This window comes from Ischnura elegans, chromosome 7 (assembly GCF_921293095.1).
Source record: "Ischnura elegans chromosome 7, ioIscEleg1.1, whole genome shotgun sequence".
Taxonomy (NCBI): Eukaryota; Metazoa; Arthropoda; class Insecta; order Odonata; family Coenagrionidae; genus Ischnura; species Ischnura elegans.
Window position 1 is genome coordinate 71001906 of NC_060252.1, and position 21088 is coordinate 71022993.

Here is a 21088-nt window from a genome sequence, read left to right on the forward strand (position 1 = left end):
GCAGAGTGTCAAGGGGTGTGCCTACCCGGCAGGATGAAAAATAGTAAACGTTGAATGGCGTGACGTAGCGAATGGTTATGAGAAAACGACGTAAAGGACGCGTCGGGCACTACCAGAAGTAGCACTCCTAGCTTTTCGTGCATGAGATACACCTACGTACTAACTTTGGTAGCAATTTGTGCAGCCGTATGGAAATGCATAGTGGACGGTCAACATACATCCTCTTTTATTCATTTAGATAGATGACCGAATAAAATTTAGAGCAAGTCAAACTATAACCCAAATAAGTATTTTAGATGAAGCTTTGATAATTAGTATAGAGTATATACATCGATGTATGGTGGAGTAACATCCCACCACTTTGCAAATCCTCAGAATATCTAACATGCGCAGTTCATTCCTCCCTCCCCTTTCCCTTTCGTGTGAATACTTTCCACGTCGATGCTTTCCTGGGTACTCGGTGTTCGTGGGTTCCGCATGGGTTCCTTCGGGATTTCGGGGAGGACATGAAGCGCGAGTGATAAGTCGAACTTCATATTTTCATTCCTTAAAATTAACTCAAGGTTGAAATTGAGTACATAGAATCCACTTCCATCTTTGACAAGTGAACATTGGACTTGGATGTTTTTCGTATATTTTTATTACGATGGAAGTAGTAACTTCTTGATAATTACGTGTAAACGTTGAAAAATGGAATGGTTCATAAAAACTAAGTTAGGGAAAGTTCTAGGTATTTCATGTATTAACGATGACAGAATTGAAGGTTAACCGACGACATCCGAGTTTATCCCGACGTATTCCTATCCTCCCTTGTTAGTTTTCGAAGCAACGCAGGTTGAGTTAGCAGGTGACGGCATTAGCACGCTGAATTTGGTTCCATTAGAAGAGAGCAGACACTCATGACTCATATCAACAGTATTATATGAGGGTTGTGAGAAAGTTACTAGCCGAAATGTAGATTAAAATCGAGGCCAGTTCTAGACATTTTTCTAGTGTAGGGGAACAACATTCAATGATGAACAAAAATAAGCTGTGGGGTAGTCGGGATTATCTCTGGATACATTTTAAAATAAATATAAATATTCAGGGCCGGCCTTAGGGCGGGGCGACCGCCCCGGGCCCCGCGCTTTGGGGGCCCCCGCGTTCGTGAAAAAAAATGAAAATATACGATAGTTTTGAATCAAGGTATCATAACGGCGTAATTACGAAGTCTGAATTTGGGAGGGGAACACATACTTAGCCAGAGAGTGGTAGGGATTCAAAATGCTCGAGTTTGTAGATGGGGTATAGAGTTTAATAATGTAAGTGAAGGGCCCCGCACTGAAGGTTCGCCCCTAGCCCCGCACCTGCTAGGGCCGGCCCTGTAAATATTTGATTATAAATGTAGTACAGTGGTGTAAAATAAATACGAGTAGTATGGGTATGGCTATCCACTTTACGATACGTATATCCTTACTTCTACAATAATTTTGTGCAGTAAATCAACCCTCAGCCTTTTATCTCATTGTTTGATTAGCACTGAACATTGGACTGAGCGATGAGGCCTTTCGCTTGGCGCTCTACGTGGCCGAGTATTTTGCTTAGCGCCAAAACCGGCCCTGATTCACATTGAGTCAGCAATCGGTTGTATTATCCTAGCCTATTAGGGTAGGTCGCCTGCGTCGTCCGACAGGAGGATGCACATTTCAAAATCATTAAAATGTCTACGGCACTCAATTTTTCTTAATTTCCCTCATTTCGGGAGAAGCCCGCCCCTGGGCACATTAAATTCAGCAGCAATTCTTTTTCCGTCCCCTGAGTGCTGGCGTTGAGGGAGGTGACTGGATTTTCTTTCATGCTGGTTTTGGTGAATGAGGGAGAGCGCGTAGCCATGAATGTGCTGCGGAAGAAAAAAGGAAAAAGAGACGATCGAGAGGAAAACGGAAGTGGTGTTTCAAACCAGTGAGGAAAGAAAGGGGAGTTACCGCTGTATCATACAGGTCCATCTATTGTGACTTTTCGTCCTACCAGCCGTTTGTACACAAAAGCTGCGTTTTCCAAAGGCTACTTCACACGATGAACGATCTTGCGCCAGTTTATCCGTATGATCACGCGTATAATACTTACTCACCGAGTGAAATTAACAGAGGCAGGTGATATTTAGTGGAACTACATCCTGATTTTATCAAAAAGAGATATGGCAATTTTTTCACAAATTGATTTAGTAATATTTATACACGAATCGACCGTCAGGTAATTTTCGAGTACAATGTGACAATACTTTCATATACATTGTAATTTAAAATGACCTGACGGTCGAATCGTGTATAAATATTACTAAACAAATTTGTGGAAAAATTTCCATCTCTTTCTCATTAAATCATGTATTCATCGAGTAAAACTTCCCATTTCTACATCGTTCGCCTTTCCATATTGTATTATTTACTTACGTAACGATTGAACGGTTGGTTGAAAAGATACTTTTATTTTGGACGTTAAGTGTGGAAAAGTTAGTCTGGTTCCACGGTTTGGCCCACGATCAGCCTTAAGTTCTTTGGCACAGTCGTATGTATAACAGGGAAATAATGTGGTTTGCATTATCGGTTTCAGAGGAAGTTTCCATTATCAAATAGGCACTTATGAGCGCGGGAGTATTCATATTACAAATAAAAACATGAATGATGTTTATTCATCATTGAGAAGTATCATCCCCGAAAAAATGGTCAATTTAAATAATTGCGCCTATACTACTTGGGAGAATTTTTAAAGGAACTTGTTGATAGCTAAATTATCATATTCACCTATGGATGTCTCTCTTTTCATCTTGATATCTGCAGATCATATAGTGTTATATTGGATCAATTATTTTTTATGTTATTGAAATTCATCTTCAGTAATTAGAGCTTTCTATTGGGGCTCATTATCATTTGAAGACGATTAATACCCCAGAACCTCTACCGAAGTTCAAGCATTGGAATAATCATAAGAGTTTTCATACTGTTTAAATTCTTGTTAAAAATGCTGACTTAAAGGTTTCTGGAAGTATCAGAATTGAAAATATGTAATTATTAGATCGTTACGAATCTATTAATGCCTGAGGAGGTATGCACAGTGAGCAAGTGGCCTTAATCATACTCTGAACTCACCCAGGACGTGATCCCAGAAAATGGAGTTAAATTCTATTTTTAAATGTGTTCAAATTTCGTCAAAGTGAAAGGTCACCAGCGTTGAATTTGGTAATTTGTACTAACAAGCCATATTGATGAAAATTTCACATAATTGCCGCCAAAAGTTATAGTATATTTTAATGCTGCATTTGTACTACAATTATAGCCGTTTATCTTCCGACAAACTTGTTAAAATTTCACGAAAATTTCCAGCTTTAGGGGTATATAACTTGTATTGGTTATATCACACAATTGGAAGTATTTGTTTCATAACGTAGCATGATCACTCAAGACGCCAAGTTTGAAAGAAAATGAATTGGAAGGAGTTGATTTGCGTGTTGAATTGATGAGAAATTGCCTAATCAATACTTCCCAGTTCTTGGGTGTTGCATGTCGTCTACAGACAGTGAAGAGAACGAAAAAAACGTCTTTAATACTTCTCTTTCGACCTTCACCACCTCTGCAACATTCCCAGGACTAACGAGGCTAGGCAAAGCTCTCTATACCCCTGACGAGAGCCGGTCTCCTACTACGTTACGTAAAAATGACATCGGAAAAGATTGTTTATGTCTTAATAAAAATACGAGGTGGACTGAGTCTTACAGCATGGATGTGGCTTCTATTGCGTGAATTATTATCAGAAGAAAATTGAATGCGTTGCGTATATTTTTAAGTATTTGTTATTGAATTTTCTTTTTATTAGTATTTTATCCGCATTATTTCTATTTGAAGCTACATGTTTAATGGAGAAGATAAAGAAAGGTTTGACGTTATCTGAGCTGAATACTGTACGTCAAGCTCAGAGATGGCAATGGGAAAAATTAATTTTACTTGTATTCGTTGAGAATTTTTCTTTCCGATAACGAACTGCCGAAATGAACCAGTTATTCACGCTGGTATGGTAAACGATCTAGGATGATTTGAGTGATATCTTCCAGAGACTTCCAGTCATAGGGGACCTGCGGGTACAAATAATGACATCTATATGCCTATGCCTATACTTCTAAATGAAAGCACGTCAACCAAGAGGTTACCTATGTCTGATAAAACTAGTTATTGCGCATGATTGAGAGTTCCTAGAGTCTCCTGGAGGAACTCATTCGAATGTCAGGTTTGAAGTAACGCCTTCTTTTTCTGATTTTTTTTAAAATGACTCTTTTGGAAAAAAAGTTGTTTCAAACCTTGATACATCGTAATTTCTTCAGAGGTTTTCTCCAATAGATATATTTTTTGTGAATTGGACCGTTTTCGCTGCTTTTTGTATTCTACCGAGCAAATTAAACTTGCAAAAAATATTGTTTTGTTCTCATATTATTTTTTCCAGGCCACTCGTGTGTATTTATAGATAAATTTCAGGAGGAGAAAGTATTTCGAGCCTCACTGTTTTCAGAGCCTTAAATTTTACACTCCAGAATTGCATATATTTCTGACTCTGTAAACCACATTTTATTCATCAATTGTGGAAAAAATTACCTGAGAATACCGGTTAATGTTATTAGTAGGAAAATAGACCGTCACATAATCATCAGCGACCGTTGCACTCTGAAAGAAAAAGTGAAGTATTTTTACGCGGGACAAATGTGGTTACCCAACCTCATGTGGTGATGGCCAGTTCTATCGACCGTTCGAAAGGAGGTTTAAGCTGTTCAGGGTAACAAAAAGGCTCAGTGGAGGATTACACGACCGTTTCCCGGGGCTTTTCAGTAAGTTGGGAAGTCGAGACGATCGAAAGTGAGCGATTATTTATTTTCCTCGCGAAAACACCTTTTAAGATTCAGAGCGACGGCTTGAGCACATTGGTATTTTTTCCTCGTATTGCCCGTCATATTTTCCGAGGCGCTCGTCCCCGACTTAGCTACTGCACGAGTCACCATTTCCAAGGATGAAGTCTTATTGCTCTGGATTAGGGTCGTAAATCAGCTCAACTTCAGATCCTTGAACCTGGTTCTCTGAAAGGAGAAGCCGGAAAAAGGTTGAAGTCGCGGTGAAATTATGTGAGAGGAAGACCCTCGCTTGGGGTGGATTTTCAAGTAGCCTACTAGCGTCATTTCCTGCGCGTTTTACGGCAAATACGATGTCAAAAATTCTCTCGTAAGTTTCAGTTCCACATACTGACGTATGTACAAGACTACTTGGAGCCGGGGGCTTGGAGTTCTTGAAAAATATCTTTGCGACTGAGAGGCAGGACCTAATATTTCGGGGGAGGGGAAGAAAACGGATGACACGTGACTTCGTCTCGATATATAGTACGAACAAATACCAATTACGAATGATTCAAATGTGTAGACGAAATCAAATGACCTATTTCGTAGCCTAAATTGATATGAGCTAATTTTATTATAGGTACTGAAATATTCGTGAAGGCAAATGATGTGCTCTGTCTTATTAAGTGTGCTCCATCGTATCTAGGCGTATTTAATCCTTTACGACTTCTTTTGTTTTGTCTGTTTAGTGTTTTCAGGGTTCCCAGGATTTTTTCAAAATTATAAGAACCATTAATCATATAAGTTATCACTGTCTGACTGAAAATGAGTCTTGAATTTTCCAGTGTATTAATTCATTTCAAAAGTTATTTAAGAAGGAATACCCTTTCCAAGGTGATGAATTTTCTTCTTCTTAAATCTACGGAAAATTTCCATGAAAATAGATGTTTTCTAGAGTTTCATGCTGTCTCTACCGCAAGCGCCATTCTGACGTGTTAATAATTTATAGGTATTCCTTATCTTCGCAACTGGAGCGACGGAAAACCATGATTCATCCATTAGCTTACGAAAGTGCTTGGTGTCGGATATATGTACATAACAGAATAAATTAATTGCAACCCTAAGAATAGGCTATTGGGAAATGCACGTATGAGGTAATGGAAGTTTTTACGTGGAAATCTGGGTAAATCAAGTTGGCGTGATAAAAACTACACGGTCTTTAACTAGAAAACGACAGAATGTCGAAACCATGGTCAGTAGTTGAGTTTTGTATTAAAGTGTGGGCATTATAATTTGTATTTTTTTATCATAGAAATTCGTACTTCCACCAAGTCAAGCCTGAAACAATTTTATAAAATCAATTTGGAGAAATGAATTCTCACACTGTCCTGAGCTGTTAAGTGATATGAAGAGTGCTTCATTTTCCCTGACGTTGCGCATGCCAAAACAAATATGAGATGAATTTTACCATAATTTTCGTAGATAGGACTAGTGATGGCGAAAGACATGCTGTATTTTTTGTTGATACTTATTTTCATAGAAGTTTGTTTTTCGTGAAAAACTTTTGACCATATTTTACGCTTTCGTCACAAAATATGATTGTTTCGTTTAAAATTGAAATAAACAGGAATTTATATCACGTTCCCCAAGACTATGTGATAAATTGCATTGAATATTATTTTTTAAATCGATTCATATTGTTAGATATTCAATATCTTTTCCACTTTTATCCTGGGATATCACAAAGTTAAACACAGCTACGTAAAATTAAACATATATCTACGCAAAAAAGCACTCCGCCCACCTTTAAAGGAATGCATCAAAATGCCCAACCATTTTAGAGATAAGCGGAGCTCTGAGGGAAAATATCAACTTCCCTCTGAGGAGAAAAGGCGAATCTGTGCGTGAGGAACCGGGATGATATTTTAAAATTCGCGTTGCCGATAATTTTTAGAGAAAAATTTTTGCAGTTTCGAAAATTCTGACATTTTCAACTCGTTTCGAAGTGGAAAGTCTTTCCCAACCAATGCGAGTTATTTCGTAATGCGTTATTTGGAAATTAACCATCGGAAGAGTGAAACCAATTAAGCTACATTCGCCACCATCCAGATGGCCAAAGACGCTGTCAAAAGTGATCGCTGCTGGCTCCGAGGGTACCTCCATTATTTTGGTTATCGAAAATTCGGCACTCTCACGTGATTATGGTCATCACAGCTGGTTATGCAGGATTGTGGGAACCATTGGGGCTGTCACTCTCACTTCCCTGGAGGATGCGGGACACGAAAGGGTTAAAAGCCTATTACGTATTCAACTTGAGTTGTATCCGAAAATGTTTTCGAATTTTCGCCCCCAGAAAGAAATAACGAAATAGTTTAATTTAGTTGCGACAGTATTACGTAATGCTATTATATGCTGCAGCGATATTCGTGAAAGATTTCATTTTGTCCTGAATTTCTATAACGGTAGGTTGATTATTCTCGACTTCCGTATCGACAATGAAGTTCTTCGATTGAGCAATACAAATTCATTTCATCTTTGTCGCTCGATGTTTGTATTTTCTGTAAGTAACTCCTGGAACTTTCAAATTCCGTGTGATCACTAGTTTGCATCACCCAACTTGCTCTAAGCTCATACCATAAGGGCACTAAATCCAGGACCGATGACTCATTCTCCGCTCCAAAAACTGTTTTTGTGTATTTATTCTAATGCATGGGCGTACCCACTAGAGCTTCTATGGGAGGGCTTCTAAGGTAGAGCAGCCCCCCCCCCCCTCAGAAGCAAAAATCGCAATAGTCTTTAAGTAAAATCAGTACTGAATTGAAACGAAAGTATTCAACAAATTTTCTTTAAACCCACGAAAAATTGTATATATTAGTATAAGATATGTAACTAAAATAAATTATTTTTTTCAAGGAAATGGTCTCATAAATCCCATAGCTTGCCCCCCTCCCCCCAAGAGCATGGCTTGCCCTCTCCTAGTCATGATCCTGGGTACGCCCTTGTACTAGTGCTTGCTGTGTATTTATCTAGACCTTACTGTTTGTAGCGGGTGCCAGTATTAGTCTATTTTTAACTATTTTATTTATTCATCACATTACTTCCATTTTTATGAACCCAAAAATAATTTTTTTCGACCATCTCGAAACTTTAGTAGCGCATTATACCATTAAATCGCTTTTTTGGGACCTTCAGAGTTGGAAAAAATAATTTGATGACTCTAAATAATGGCCAATTGGTAGATGCTGCGTAAATTCTCGTCAAATAAATTTTCCAGGTATTATCGATAGAGAGTACTAGATCGATATCGATAGATAGAGAGTTCAACGCCTATTTTTACGTAACATGCGGTTACAAAATTACGGTAATGTGCTGGCAATATAACCCCATTCACATTTACGGTGTCTTCTTCCGTAGGTAGGCTCGAGAAAGACCGTGGAAGTGAGGTCATTATCATGAGGTCTTTCTCCATCGCGGGTGGCATAAATGTAAGCGTTTACGAGTACTTTCTGAAGATAATATCTCGAAAACTAAGGCCCATTGGGAGCTTCAGCAAAGAGATTTGATCACAAAAACGCTTGAATCTAGGGTTAGTTAATCTTAAAATAGCATTTTCTATCACACTGCGAAGTCTGAGCGCGACCTGGTGGTGACACTTCTTACCATACTTTGTAAATTAGTTGGAAGCGAAGGACAAAGAGAGCAGTTGTTGACAGTTTGCGGTTCCGTTTCCGCCACTGCTGTGCGCGCAATGAGGACAAGGCGGTGAAAGTATAAAGGTAAAACGAGTGTGTGAAAGATCCAACTCATCCTTGAAGGTGTCCCTGAGGTAATCAGTTTTTAACTCCAAGTTGGATGCTGAGCTTCGTTGTTACTTAATGGCGCATTAATAGTAAGCTGTTGTGTTGCTTCTAAAAGCAAGAGTTTCATCACTACTGTTTGGCATAAGAGACATTTTCATGACGAAAGATTTCCGTAAAGCTGTTGAGGGTGTAATCTAGAGGTACACAAAGGAATGAGCGGTCGTTTTGCGCTGTTGGAAAAACATCTGCCGACTCTATTAATCATTACAGGTAACCTACAGCGTAGTGCAGGCCTGCAAGGAAGGCAACTCACCCATTTCACTCATCATTCCCACGTGTCGAGTGTCAATATTTCCGCTTCGTATTTTTCTCTTCATTTCGTCATGAGATCTATTACTTATCCATATAAAGGGTGTTTCAGGAGTTATGTGTAAACATGTAATACTTAAGGAGGTAGTAGAAAATTTTAAACATTTTTTACAAGTAAAAATTTCTTGAGCTTAATTAAACGAGAACTTTGAGCGGGTACCAACAATACGATGGCGCAATGTCTCCCATTTTGAGGTTAATTATTTCAGACAATTATAATCGCAAATTTCCGTCCAACCTTAATCATTTAATGATCAAAATATAAAATCCAGTGCATTAAATAAAATTTCGAAAAGGGTGGATACACAAGAAAAACCGTTTTCTTGGTAACTTCAAAGTGCATAAAAAATGTTTGCCCTGACTCAGTAACTGAAGAGTTGCGACCCAATGCTTATGGGCAAAAAATGCTTGAAATTAAATGAACTTTACCCGGGTTTCCGCGCGGGTAAGATATTCTAGGCAAGGGCGTACCCAGGATCAAAACTAGGGGCATAATATAGGTAATATTTAAGCATAATATCCTAGATAATATATAAGCAAAGATAAGGTGAAGAAATCAACATTTTAAGGAAACTGTAACAGCTCTTTATTAGTTTTTAAAATTATTTGCTTGAAAAAATATTATTTTCTTAAAGACATTCGCGATTTTTGCTTATAGGGGGGTGGGCAGCTGCCCCCTCCTGCCCCTCGCTGGGTACGCCCATGATTCCAGGAGCGCCGACGTTTCGCGTTCCGATTCGTCCCCCATTCCAAGGCTATTGAATGGATATTTGGAAGTGACCGTTGAAGCTCAGCATCAGGAGGGGCGGGATTATCTTGTAATATCTTACCTACACGGAAACTTGAGAAAAGTGTATTTACTCTGTTCGCCGGGAAAGTGTAAAATCATAAATGCTTAACATTGTCTCCCCTACCACCTCGTGAAGTAGTGGAAATTCCTCTTCAAGCATCTCAAAATTCATCCTGTAACACCCTGCATGTGTGGACCCAGTTGTCCTCCCGCGTCTTCGCATACTCAATATCCTCCCCTCAGTCCCTGTTTATAGCATCCCCTCGCTTCTCACTGAATGGTCCGATCACGCTCCGTCTCCTCCGTATCTTCTTCAGAAGCTTCCTCTCCTCGCCCACCATGTTCCTCACTTCTCCGTTCATTCATCTCACCGCCATCCCCTCCAAGCCCACATCTCCAAAGACTTGAGCCTACCCTCATTGTCTTTTTTTTAATGGAGGTTGGCACAAAGTAGAAAATAATGGCAATTTTTTTCTCGTTATCAGGAGTCATCAATCCGAAAATTAATTTTACGCTGCTTTCCACCCCACTCTCCGATCTACTAACCTTCTCATATTTACGCATTTATTCTCTTTTGCATATTTAATAACTTGAGATATATACGTAAACCTCATTCGGGGCCCTTCTTTGCCTTTCTTCCCATCCACCATGGTATGGTATGGTATGGTATTTGGAGGAGGCGACCGAAAGCTTAGGTCATTTGCGCCATGAGGGAAGAGTATGGGAGGAAGGGTGGAGAGAAACCCGGCGTTGGCGTTAGCATGCTCTTAAAGAAAGGGGCCACGGATTAACGTCCCATCCGACGGACGGAGTGTTGCACTTGAAATGTCTTCCACACAACACTCAAGCAGGTATCGGGGATCTCTGGAAATTCTCCGCCACCGCCAGGATTTGAACCCGAGCCCATGGGGTACGAAGCCAACACTCTAACCATCACACCAAGCCGATCCCCCCCGTCGACAATTCCTTCTTCGTCGACTTCATCCTGCCTCAAGATATGGCCGATTAAGTTGTCCCATATTCTTCTTATGGTTTTTAGACGACTTTTCTTCTCTCCTACTCTTCTTAGCATTATCTCATTACGGTTGTTTTTATTCATCAATCTTCGGCAGCTCCTATTTTTGAATGCTTCAACTCTGGTCTTCTCTGCAGCTTTCAGCGTCTAAGAAACCATATTTTTTTATCCATTACTATTCGCATTCGCAACAATTTTACTCCCTGTTAATCTCTCTCCCCTAAATAAAAAATTATTTTCGATAACGAAAAAAACATGAACAGCTGGAGGCCCATCCCTCACATATTTCATACTCCAGGGTTTGCCTAATGACACTATATTCAAAGAAATTTCTGAAACTTTATTTCGCACGCTTTGGTTAAACAAGCTGACAACCCACAGTAGCTTCTTATTGCTTGCAATTAAAGCTCATTCTTACTCACTGTCACTGAATTAGACTAGACGGCTTCAGAAATCAGTTGCTGTTTTTCAGTACCTACTACACAGCACTATTGAAAAATTATCCCGTTGTCAGAAACAGTTATTCAAAACAGTTTCTTTTATCAAATAAGCTCCGGCTACGTCCGTTTCGCTCAGAAATGTATTCATTTCAGTCGTAGTAAGCGGTAAAGATATAAGGCATTGAGTTCGCGACGAATTTTCGTGTTTAACACCACGTGATATGAGCACGGCAATTTTTTAGTACGTTATTTTATGCGCATACGTGACAAACTGCCTTATAGAGGCCTCTAGGATACTTGACAATCGATTTAAGTATGGTGGTAATTATCGTACGTCCTTGAATTCTCGGGTGACGTCCACAGTCTAAACTTTTCTCTGTAAATCTCTACTCTTTGGTGGAACAAGGAGGCCGTATTGACATACAACAGCAGTATTTCAACATTGCATTGCATGATTCTCCACCTCAGTTAACTTACTAGTCCTCTTGTCGACACGTCTTCCGCTGTGAGGATTTTGCTTTTTTCTTTAACCTTCGGTAAGAAACCTTCACCATCAGTCTTTAGCCTAAGTTTTCATTGACTCAGACAAGCCTTTCACTTCCTATGTTCCTCGTTCCTCTTTATATACATGCATGGGCGTACCCAGTGGGGGTCAGCTGCCCCCCCCCCCAGAAGCAAAATTTGCAAGTCTTTAAGGAAAATCAAAACTGGATTGAAACGAAAGTTTTCAGAAATTTTTTCATAACCACATGAAAAATGATGTTAGTATGAGGTATACAACTAAAATATTCTTTTCCAAGCAAATAATTTTAAATACTAATAAATCGCTGTAATAATTTTCTTAAAATGTTTATTTCATTGACCTTTACTGTGCTAAAATGATACAACTGGAACGACCACGGCTTGCCCCCCCCCGTTTTGATCTTTACTGTGCTAAAATGATACAACTGGAACGACCACGGCTTGCCCCCCCCCGTTTTGATCCCTTGTATACATTTAAGATACATTTTATCATAAAATTTGAAATTTTTTGTTGCAAAAACTATTTCATTGTAAATCAGAGGCACAGAGTAAGACAGATCAATTATGCCCAAAATGCAATTCCGTGGAGAGTTAGAAATTAGTGAGGGCTAAATTTCTTGTGCAGGAGTTGAGGTTAGCGGCGGGTATTCACAAGTATATGGAAAGGAAATGCTCAGTTGTATCCCGGAAAACTCTATGAGTTCGGGAGACGATTTGAGGACAAATATGGGCAGAGGAAAAATACGTGGCTTTTCATGGTCGCGCCATTTGAGAAAATTGGATGATGGACGCATTGCCAGCCATAGGATGAGTTATCATTCGTAAGCCTCAAAGATTCTCTTGATTCGCAAACCATGGGGAGAATCTGTAAAGGGTACAGGAAGTATTATTTTCAAGGAGAACTTAATATGAAATCTTTTTTAAAGAGCGATGGTCATATTTAAAAGGATATGCTCATTTGTAGATCACGCATTTCATTTCATTTTCGCTTGTTATTCTGTTAGATTTCTGTTGCACGTATACGAAAATACGTAGCCTGTTAATATTTTTGTATTATTATTATTTCATGGACTTGCTTGGGGTTTGCAAAACGCTTCTGCCTACCCGAATGTTTAATTAAAGCTGTGGAGAGTTTTAGACCCAATAAAGAAAAAAAAACTTTTTCGTGCTTTTTTGTAAATATTTAGAATTATTTTCAATAGTTATTACCTGTTTCTAATTACGTGAAACACTTAATGAATATTTAATTATGCTAGTAATCGTGTTCAAAAATATAAGTATGACCATAATAATGTTCAGCCGGAATCCTCGGTTTCATTTTATGAGACACCAATGTCATTTTCTATGCTATCATAATGAATAAGACGATCGAATGATATCCCAATCTGTTCGTCTATGGATTCGTATTTTCTTCAAAACATCTTTTGATTTTCCAGGTTTTAAGCATATTTCACGCTCATGGGCATTCTGTTTTAAACGCTTATAAATTATATGCTCGCCTTTTTTTTTTAATGCAATGTCTGAGTCGTAAGCCCTTTAGCCCATTCGCTAGTGGTCACTTCAATAAATTAATTACCCTGAAGTATCGTCTTCTCCCTGACTTTCCCTTTTTTTTCATCTCCAGACAGTATAAAGGGATCTTTATACTTTTAAAATAAGGTTTGGCATCTATATCCATTGAGTGATCAACGTTTACAGCGTGCCGATATCACAATTTCAATCGGACCGCTGCTGTTTAAAACTCAATTTCGAATTCCCTACACTTATATTCCATTATCGTAATTTTTCCATTAATTCCGATGTACGCGCAGGAATAGGAATACCCTCAATTCAATTTTGAATTCCCTTCATACATACAATCAAGTGTCGTAATTTTTTCCGAAATTTCGATTTACGTAGGCATACCCAAAATTCAAATGACCGACTATGGCAGCTTTATTCATACCTACATTTCGCATAGGTTGCCTAAAAAAAATTGTGACGGACGTTGTTGTGGTAACTCATGCTTCCGCATTTGGTTTAGGAACTGTATCGAAAGGCAAGACCTATAATGTGCTCACTTTTCCTCTCCTTCTGTCGAGTCTTCCCTTTCCGTTGACCTCATATTGTGTCGCTCCTCAAGCGGACTGCCTCTCCATCAAAGGAGTCGCTTTCATGGAAATGAACGCTGCCGGATACAAGGGCGATGTGCCCAGTCCAGCCACGGAATCCAGGTCGACCGCTTCTTCAAGCGATCTCGCAGATTCACGTCGATTCCACTGAGTGTGACGTGATCTTCGCGGAACATCTTTCGGATGAGATTCATATACGTATTCGCATCGAATTTTCCATGATATTTGCGAGAGCAATTCGTTTTGAATTCCGGAGTCGCTAACCTTCGTAAGAATCCTCTTTAAATCAGCATTCAGGTTTTTACTTAGTGAGTGGGTGATACTGTCACCATATCTGCAGAGGTCTGGTCAATAGCGGTCCTACTATTCTTGCTCAGTTTCATTTTATGTAAACGTAGTTTCTGTGGATGAATCTTGAAAACATGACTGCCTTTCTAGATTTAGTTAGAGAATGGAATTAAGACAGTGACTACGTAAGTAAGGAAGTAATTGATTCCAAGGGTGAGGAATGGGTATAACAGAGGCGTTGAAAACGTAATTCAGGGAAAAATATGATGAAAATCCGTTCTACTGTTTCATCTCAAAGAGAAAATGTATAATCCTTCCGCGTCTCATTTTGTCATCTCCTGTTTATCAGCTTCTTTAAGGGAAAATATCTTTTTTTCTCATCATCACCTGGAGGTAAACAACAAGACTCTTTCCTCATCCAACCCCCTCTTTTAATTTATGATTTCTTGTCAACATCTTGCTGCTATTCCTGACTAATTTTCTCCTAGGCTTCACATTTCCTCAGATCATCGGTTGGTTCTTGCATGATTGCGACTTGATTCGAAAATAAACATCGGAAATAATTTTTAAGTTGTTAACAGGGCCGCAGTATTTCAAATACAAGTATTTTAAAATACGTATTGGAAATAACTTTGTAAGTTTTATTTGGCATTTCAAAAACGCGAGTTGAATGTATCTTGCATTTTGTATTTCAAAAATAGATTTTTGTTATTTTTCCAGTCTAAAATAAAAAATACATTGTAAAATTCTTTTGAAGTATCTCTGATAACAATGCTGTAACACTACGCTTTAGAGATTACTTCGTTTTCGTTAGAATCGTTTTATTCACGTTCAAGGGCGTACCCAGGATCAAAATTAGGGGAGGGGGGGAAAGTCATAGTTGTTGTATCATGTTGTAACTTTTAATATTGGAAAAGGTGAATGAAACCAGCATTTTAAGAAAACTATAGCAGCGCTTTATTACTTTTTAAAATTATTTGCTTGAAAAAAAATTATTTTAGTTAAATTTCTAATACTAAAAAACTTTTCGTGACTTTAAAAAAAAATTGTTAAGGAAAATCTAGCCCTAATTTTCAACAAATACTTCTGCGATTTTTGCTTCTAGGGGTGGGGGAGGGGCAGCTGCCCCCTCCTGCCCCTCGCTGGGTACGTCCATGTTCACGTGCCAAGGCAGGTTATATTTTTTCTGTTAGTTTCCATACAAATATAAGTATTTTGTTCTTTAAAGGGCATTTAAAATACTATTTTGTAGTTTGTTTTCAAATACACAAGTCAAAGGCATTTGGTATTTTGCATTTCAAATGCATTTGGAGCGGTATTTTGTATTCCAAATACTCCTCGGCCTGTATTTTGCCCAGGCCTTTTTGTTAATATGTTATAATTAATGAAAATTTTTAATCGGCAGGTTCTGATGAAACTGAACTATACCCTCAATATTTATTATCTAAGTTCTTGCATTATCCAGGTGCATAATTTCGTTTCACCAGTAGTGTCCCATCTCTTGAAAAGAACGCATGACTCCCTCTTGAACTGTCGTATTTTTTTCTTTTACCGTGACCTTTCGATGACTTAAAATTTACGATATGAACATGAGTTTTTCAGGGTGTAAAGACCTTTTCCATACGGGATATTTTCCTTTACATTTTCTTTGGTAAACGTTGAAAATCTTGAAATCGGTAAACCTTTTTCAACGTTTACCCGTATCCGAAATCATAAAAATACGTCTGAGAAACATAGAAGTGAAATTTTTCAATGTCAAGTTTAAAAGGCAAATTTGAAAATTTCAACCGGGGACTACTTGAGACACACTGAAATTTTTAGGATGATAGCGTAAGTTTTGATACGTCACCATAAAGACTCGTCGCGGAAATGACTTTCAGATAAAAATGAAAGAATAAGATATTTGAAATATTTATGTTGAGAATTTAGCAAATATTTTAGTTCCACGCCATCTACACTGATAAATGTTTTGACAATCTAAATTTTTGTAATTATGTGACGATTTGGTTGGGTGAGCCGTTAAGAAAGGTAAACCATCGATAATGACTGCACTCGAATCTCATCCGAAGGTCATGAACTACTTTCTCGTCTCGTATTTCTAACGAATTCCTCTCGAACTCGAACGTATCGAAATTTAATGAAAAAAAATGTTGTATGGCATGACGTCAGACATTCATTCGTATTAATATCTTCCATTTAACGTAACTAACGGTGGTTGGCTTCGTCTTGTAATTTAATTCCATCCACCGAACCGGTTTCAGTCTTGTCCCACTAGCTCGCGTATATATTTACGAACTACCTTACGTGATTTTCCTTTCTGGCCCGAAGCTAGATGCAAGGCAACAGTGCCTTTAAATGAGCTATATGCACGTGTTACCATCCTTGACAAGGTAAGGGCTTTTACCGGACTGAAAGCCTTTAAAACACTTTGTATGCGACCGAATGGGCTATGGAGACAGGGACGCCGACTTACAAAAAATATAAGGGGGGCCCAAACCGGGGATCTTGCCCCGGGAAATTTTATTAGTAGTGAATTTTAAGTTTTTTAAGCATTTAAAAAGAATCATATGGTCAACATTAGAACCCTGATAACTCGAATCTCGATATCTGGACAATCCGGGGAAAATCGACAAGCCTGACAATTTTTTTCTCACACCCATAACGAATTTTTGAGGGGGCTAGGGCCCCCTCAGGCCCCATGGAGTCGGCGCCACTGTATGGAGACTTCAACGGTCTTCTATCGCCAGATAGCACTTTGATTCCTAATTAGGCCGTAGCGTGAGGGGTGGGGATTAAAATCAGGGGCGGATTTAGCATCAGATTTGGGGAATCATAACCTAGGTTCGGGGAGTCTCCCCACGGGAGAGAGGGGCGTTCTCCCTTGTAAAATAATTTAAAGAACTACGCTCTACGATAAATACAACTCGAACCTCTCTCGCGTTTGGGACTTGTAGCCTTACATTTACATATACACTCCCTTTACTTCTTTACAAGGATACAAAAAATATTAAACCAATAAAATCAGAAATTATTGATAAAATTTGGGGGGTTACCCCCCCCCCCCTTAAATCCGCCGCTGGTTTAAATTTCCGCCAATTGGAAGAGACGGGGTATGCACTGAATTGTTGAGGCCATAACTTTGTGGAATTCGATTTTAAGTCAGGAAAAATAACAAACTTTGCTTTTTGCGACTTAAGATTTAATCGTCAGTTAGTTTCAATTCAATGTATCATTTTCAGACAACAGTCTTGAAAATGATAGTGTATTGAAATTAGTCGACGATTACATGCTAAGTTGTAGAAAGTAAAGTTGTTATTTTTCCTAACTTGATACGGGGTATGTCTGGAAGATACGGAATATACCCCCTTCAAAGGAACCCCCTCCCCAAGTGAACATCTGGAATGTTTTTCTGGCTACGGCCTTTTTCCTTGCAGTTTAGTACTTCATAAATCCTGTTGATTGTGCGTAAAGTGATATATTAGTGAAGGACAAAATAATTTATGCGGATATAACTTCGTTTTCTGTTCCAAACATTTTATTGCCCGACTTTTCAGATTCCTCTTTCTCAGTAGGGTATACTTAAAAACTGAATCCTTTGATGCCGTAAATCATCTGAAAATGCCCCGCAAAGCGCTACCTTTGAAATAACGAACGCCATTCTTACTTTTATAGACATAAATGCCCCGGGTTTATACTGCTCCACCCATGGGAAACGACACCATCCGTGCCATGATTTTTCTGGGTGAATTGTGGTTTTTAATCGCATTTAGCATGATAAAATAAATAAAAAGTTAGGCGATGTCGGCTCACATTTTAAGTCCTATGAACAAAATGGTCAATTCTCAAACATTTTCTTCGGCTCTAACTGAATACTTACGGTAATACACACTGGTTAATCGTTTTCTTTCGCTTCTTCTACGTACGCTCTTTTAAACGGTTTGTTGAAGTAATAATTTCAAACGCATCAAAGTTTCAATGATTCCATAGAAATTCTGCATGTGTCATAGTAATGTTTCATTATTGTGTGACACATAATTCTACTCATGCCAGGTACGTATAATCACATCGTGTCACGTGCGATAGACTATACTCTTTAGTCAGGTCCCTCGGTAGTTCCTCGTTAGAAGTTTTTTTTTTGTTATCCTTAAGCCCACAATATCATGCCACTGAAGTTGAAAGCTCATTGCAGAGTAATAAAGCTACTCCGATAGCGTCAATCACCTTCGAAGTGAAATTATGCGAGCGTTTTAATGGATCGCATTTTCTAAGGTTTTGCTCTTGAACCCAAAGCTCCTTTCAGTATCGAGCGTGCATTATTTTAATTTATTTAAAAATGAAATTCCATTAGCTCTGCATTCCATTACAGTATTTTATTAGCGGTCGGATACTAGTACATATATAAATACCAGCTGAAATATACATGAAAACTGCGTCCATGTAAGGAGTGATAGGTATCGTATCGGATGCGATACCAATTAATGTTTTCCGCTCATGTGATTTCATATTTTCGTTTAATCAAAATCCTTTATCTACGTTTAAGTTACTAATTGTTTAAACTAATTTTTAAACATTTAAAGGCATATTTTTTCTTTTACGGTGTTAAGTAGCTCATTTCATGTGCATATACGGAAAAGAAACTGCAGACTATATTCATCGATGCACTCCTTGTTGTATATACCTCGAAGGAAAGGGTGAAACTTTTGCATGCATGTTATAATAATAAGTAAACATGACCAGAAGTCGTTGTTTGCGTGGGACTAGCCAAAAAAAAGGGATGCTCCACCCCCTATTCCCGATGTTGACGCATTACATTTACAATCTGATGGCCAGAGGTAGACTACGGGGACTCCATCCCCTGTCGTGAGAAGAGATGGGGAGAACATTAATTCTGGCCACGCTCACGAATGAACGCATAAACACTTGCAATATTACAGGGTTAGATGATCAACACGAATTAATGATTAAATCGACATTCGTAAATATGTTGATCTTAAAATCACGGGAAACCCTCTCGTCCTACCTTGTCCTTACCTTGTAAATAGTAGATGCGTTGCCAGGGCAAAATATTGGCCTCAAAATCATAAATTTTACGTGAAAAGCATGAGGAGTTTCCCCGCGCATACCCTACCCGAAAAAAACTAGTTCTTAACCATCTCGGGAATAGCTTCTTTAAAAAAATATACGGTATAACCTCAGTGGTGCGGACTAGGTGCATCAATGGTAAAGTACTTTCAAGTCTTTCATCTGTTAACGTAAATGATTGAAAGTCCATCCCTTAGCGCACTTCCGTCTTCAAGGAATCTCAGTACCATGAAAATCTCCCACTTTAGCGATCGCTGTTGTTTACAAACCTTGCTGAGGAATCCTGCGGATACTTTCCAGAAGCTCTCGGACAGCAGGAGGAGGCAGCAGACCAGCTGAAATCCTAGACGCATCCCCGTGATCTTCATGATGTCTCACTCGTCGTATGACCTGACCTTGTGGTACACCCCGCCGACGACTCTACGCACAGCAATTGCGCCCGCTCTTGGTGGGGGCGTCAACCTTCCGGAATGCACTCCAAACCGCCGCGACTCTTTCCCACGAGCGGAAAAGATTCTACCGACTTCGAAGCTTCGCACTTTTCCTCCTGTAACCACGCCTTATTTGCAAGAATATTGAGGAAGTAATCTTCTGTGTCGACAGGTTCCGCCGTAGCAGGAGTTAATTCCGCTCACGACCGCCTCAGCTGGGCCGGAATCGGAATATGTCAACATTGGGGCCCGGTCTGCAGGACGGGAGCTACTGTCAGAGGGGAATGAAGGGGAAAAGATGACGTCGTCGCGCCTGCGCAGTTTGCATGTGGCAGAGAAAAGAATCGTCTCCCTCCATCTCCCAACGCTTTTCCACCATTGCCGCCCAAACAAATTGCTGCGCTGCCTCGGGGTCAGCCGTCATTCCCCATTCATGCGAAAGTGACGCACAGTTTTCCTTGGAAATACTCTTCGGACGGGTAAAGTGGGATAAAAACCGTCACCGGACGCCGAAGTCGTAGGACTTCTCCCAAGGATCGCTCTAATTGTGCGGAACGAAGCTGCTAGTTCCCACCTTAAATTCTGCGTAGAGCCTTGGTTCGTTGTCAGGCTAGATGCACCGTATGTCAATGATATATAAACAACAAATGGTATTATCAACACTTTTAATATACATATAACTCCACTACCGACCATGGGTTCGACTCTCTAATTCAGGGGTCTACAACATTTTTAATGCAAGGGCCAAAAGTCGATTTCACATCGTCCGGAGGGCATCAATGCTCCACGTCACTTTACCACCCAACAATGAATTAAAAAACATAATTTCAAAGTGCTATAATCTTTATTGGTTAAAACGTTCAATCAATCGATGCATATGCTCTGTATGGTTCTTTTCATCCACTCCATGTATATTTCACTAAGGAGAGTTCTCCGATGGCTTGAATAATACTGAGGTCGGTTACCAGTTAGCAAGAAAATGAGAAATTAAGCTATTGAATCTCCATATGGCGCGTATTTTAAATTTGTTAAATTCTAAAGCAAGGTAGTTATCCGTTACATAAGCTATTGTCTGTTAAAAGAACGAGCACCTCTATCGTCTAAACGAAGCAATCAATTTCAAGGCAACAAGGCAAGCACACAAAAGAGAATTTATATATACGTTGTATTATATACTTTTTTAAAAATTCCGCACCATAGTAATTCCTGTACTTAATTATTTTTTTTTTAAGTACCCATTTTTTGCGCGTAAAATGGAGTTGCTTAACTTTGACTGCTTGGTATTCCCGTAGTTTTCGTTCCATTAACTTTCAACTTTTATATAAGAAATCCAGATCTATTATTGGCAGTTTGCCAAAAAACAAATTCTTTATTGCACTAAAATTGATGGG

The 21088-nt window shown here is 39.1% G+C and overlaps 1 protein-coding gene across 1 annotated transcript in view; it reads right to left on the minus strand.

Moving 5' to 3' along the window:
* The window catches only part of LOC124162417 (ganglioside GM2 activator-like), a 30270-nt gene extending 10330 nt beyond the window's left edge, over positions 1-19940 (minus strand). The window contains exon 1 of the mRNA XM_046538945.1: positions 19536-19940. Coding sequence (XP_046394901.1) covers positions 19536-19634 — 99 coding nt within the window. The 5' untranslated portion in view covers positions 19635-19940. The remainder of the gene's footprint in view (positions 1-19535) is intronic.
* Between the last annotated feature and the right edge of the window lie 1148 nt (positions 19941-21088).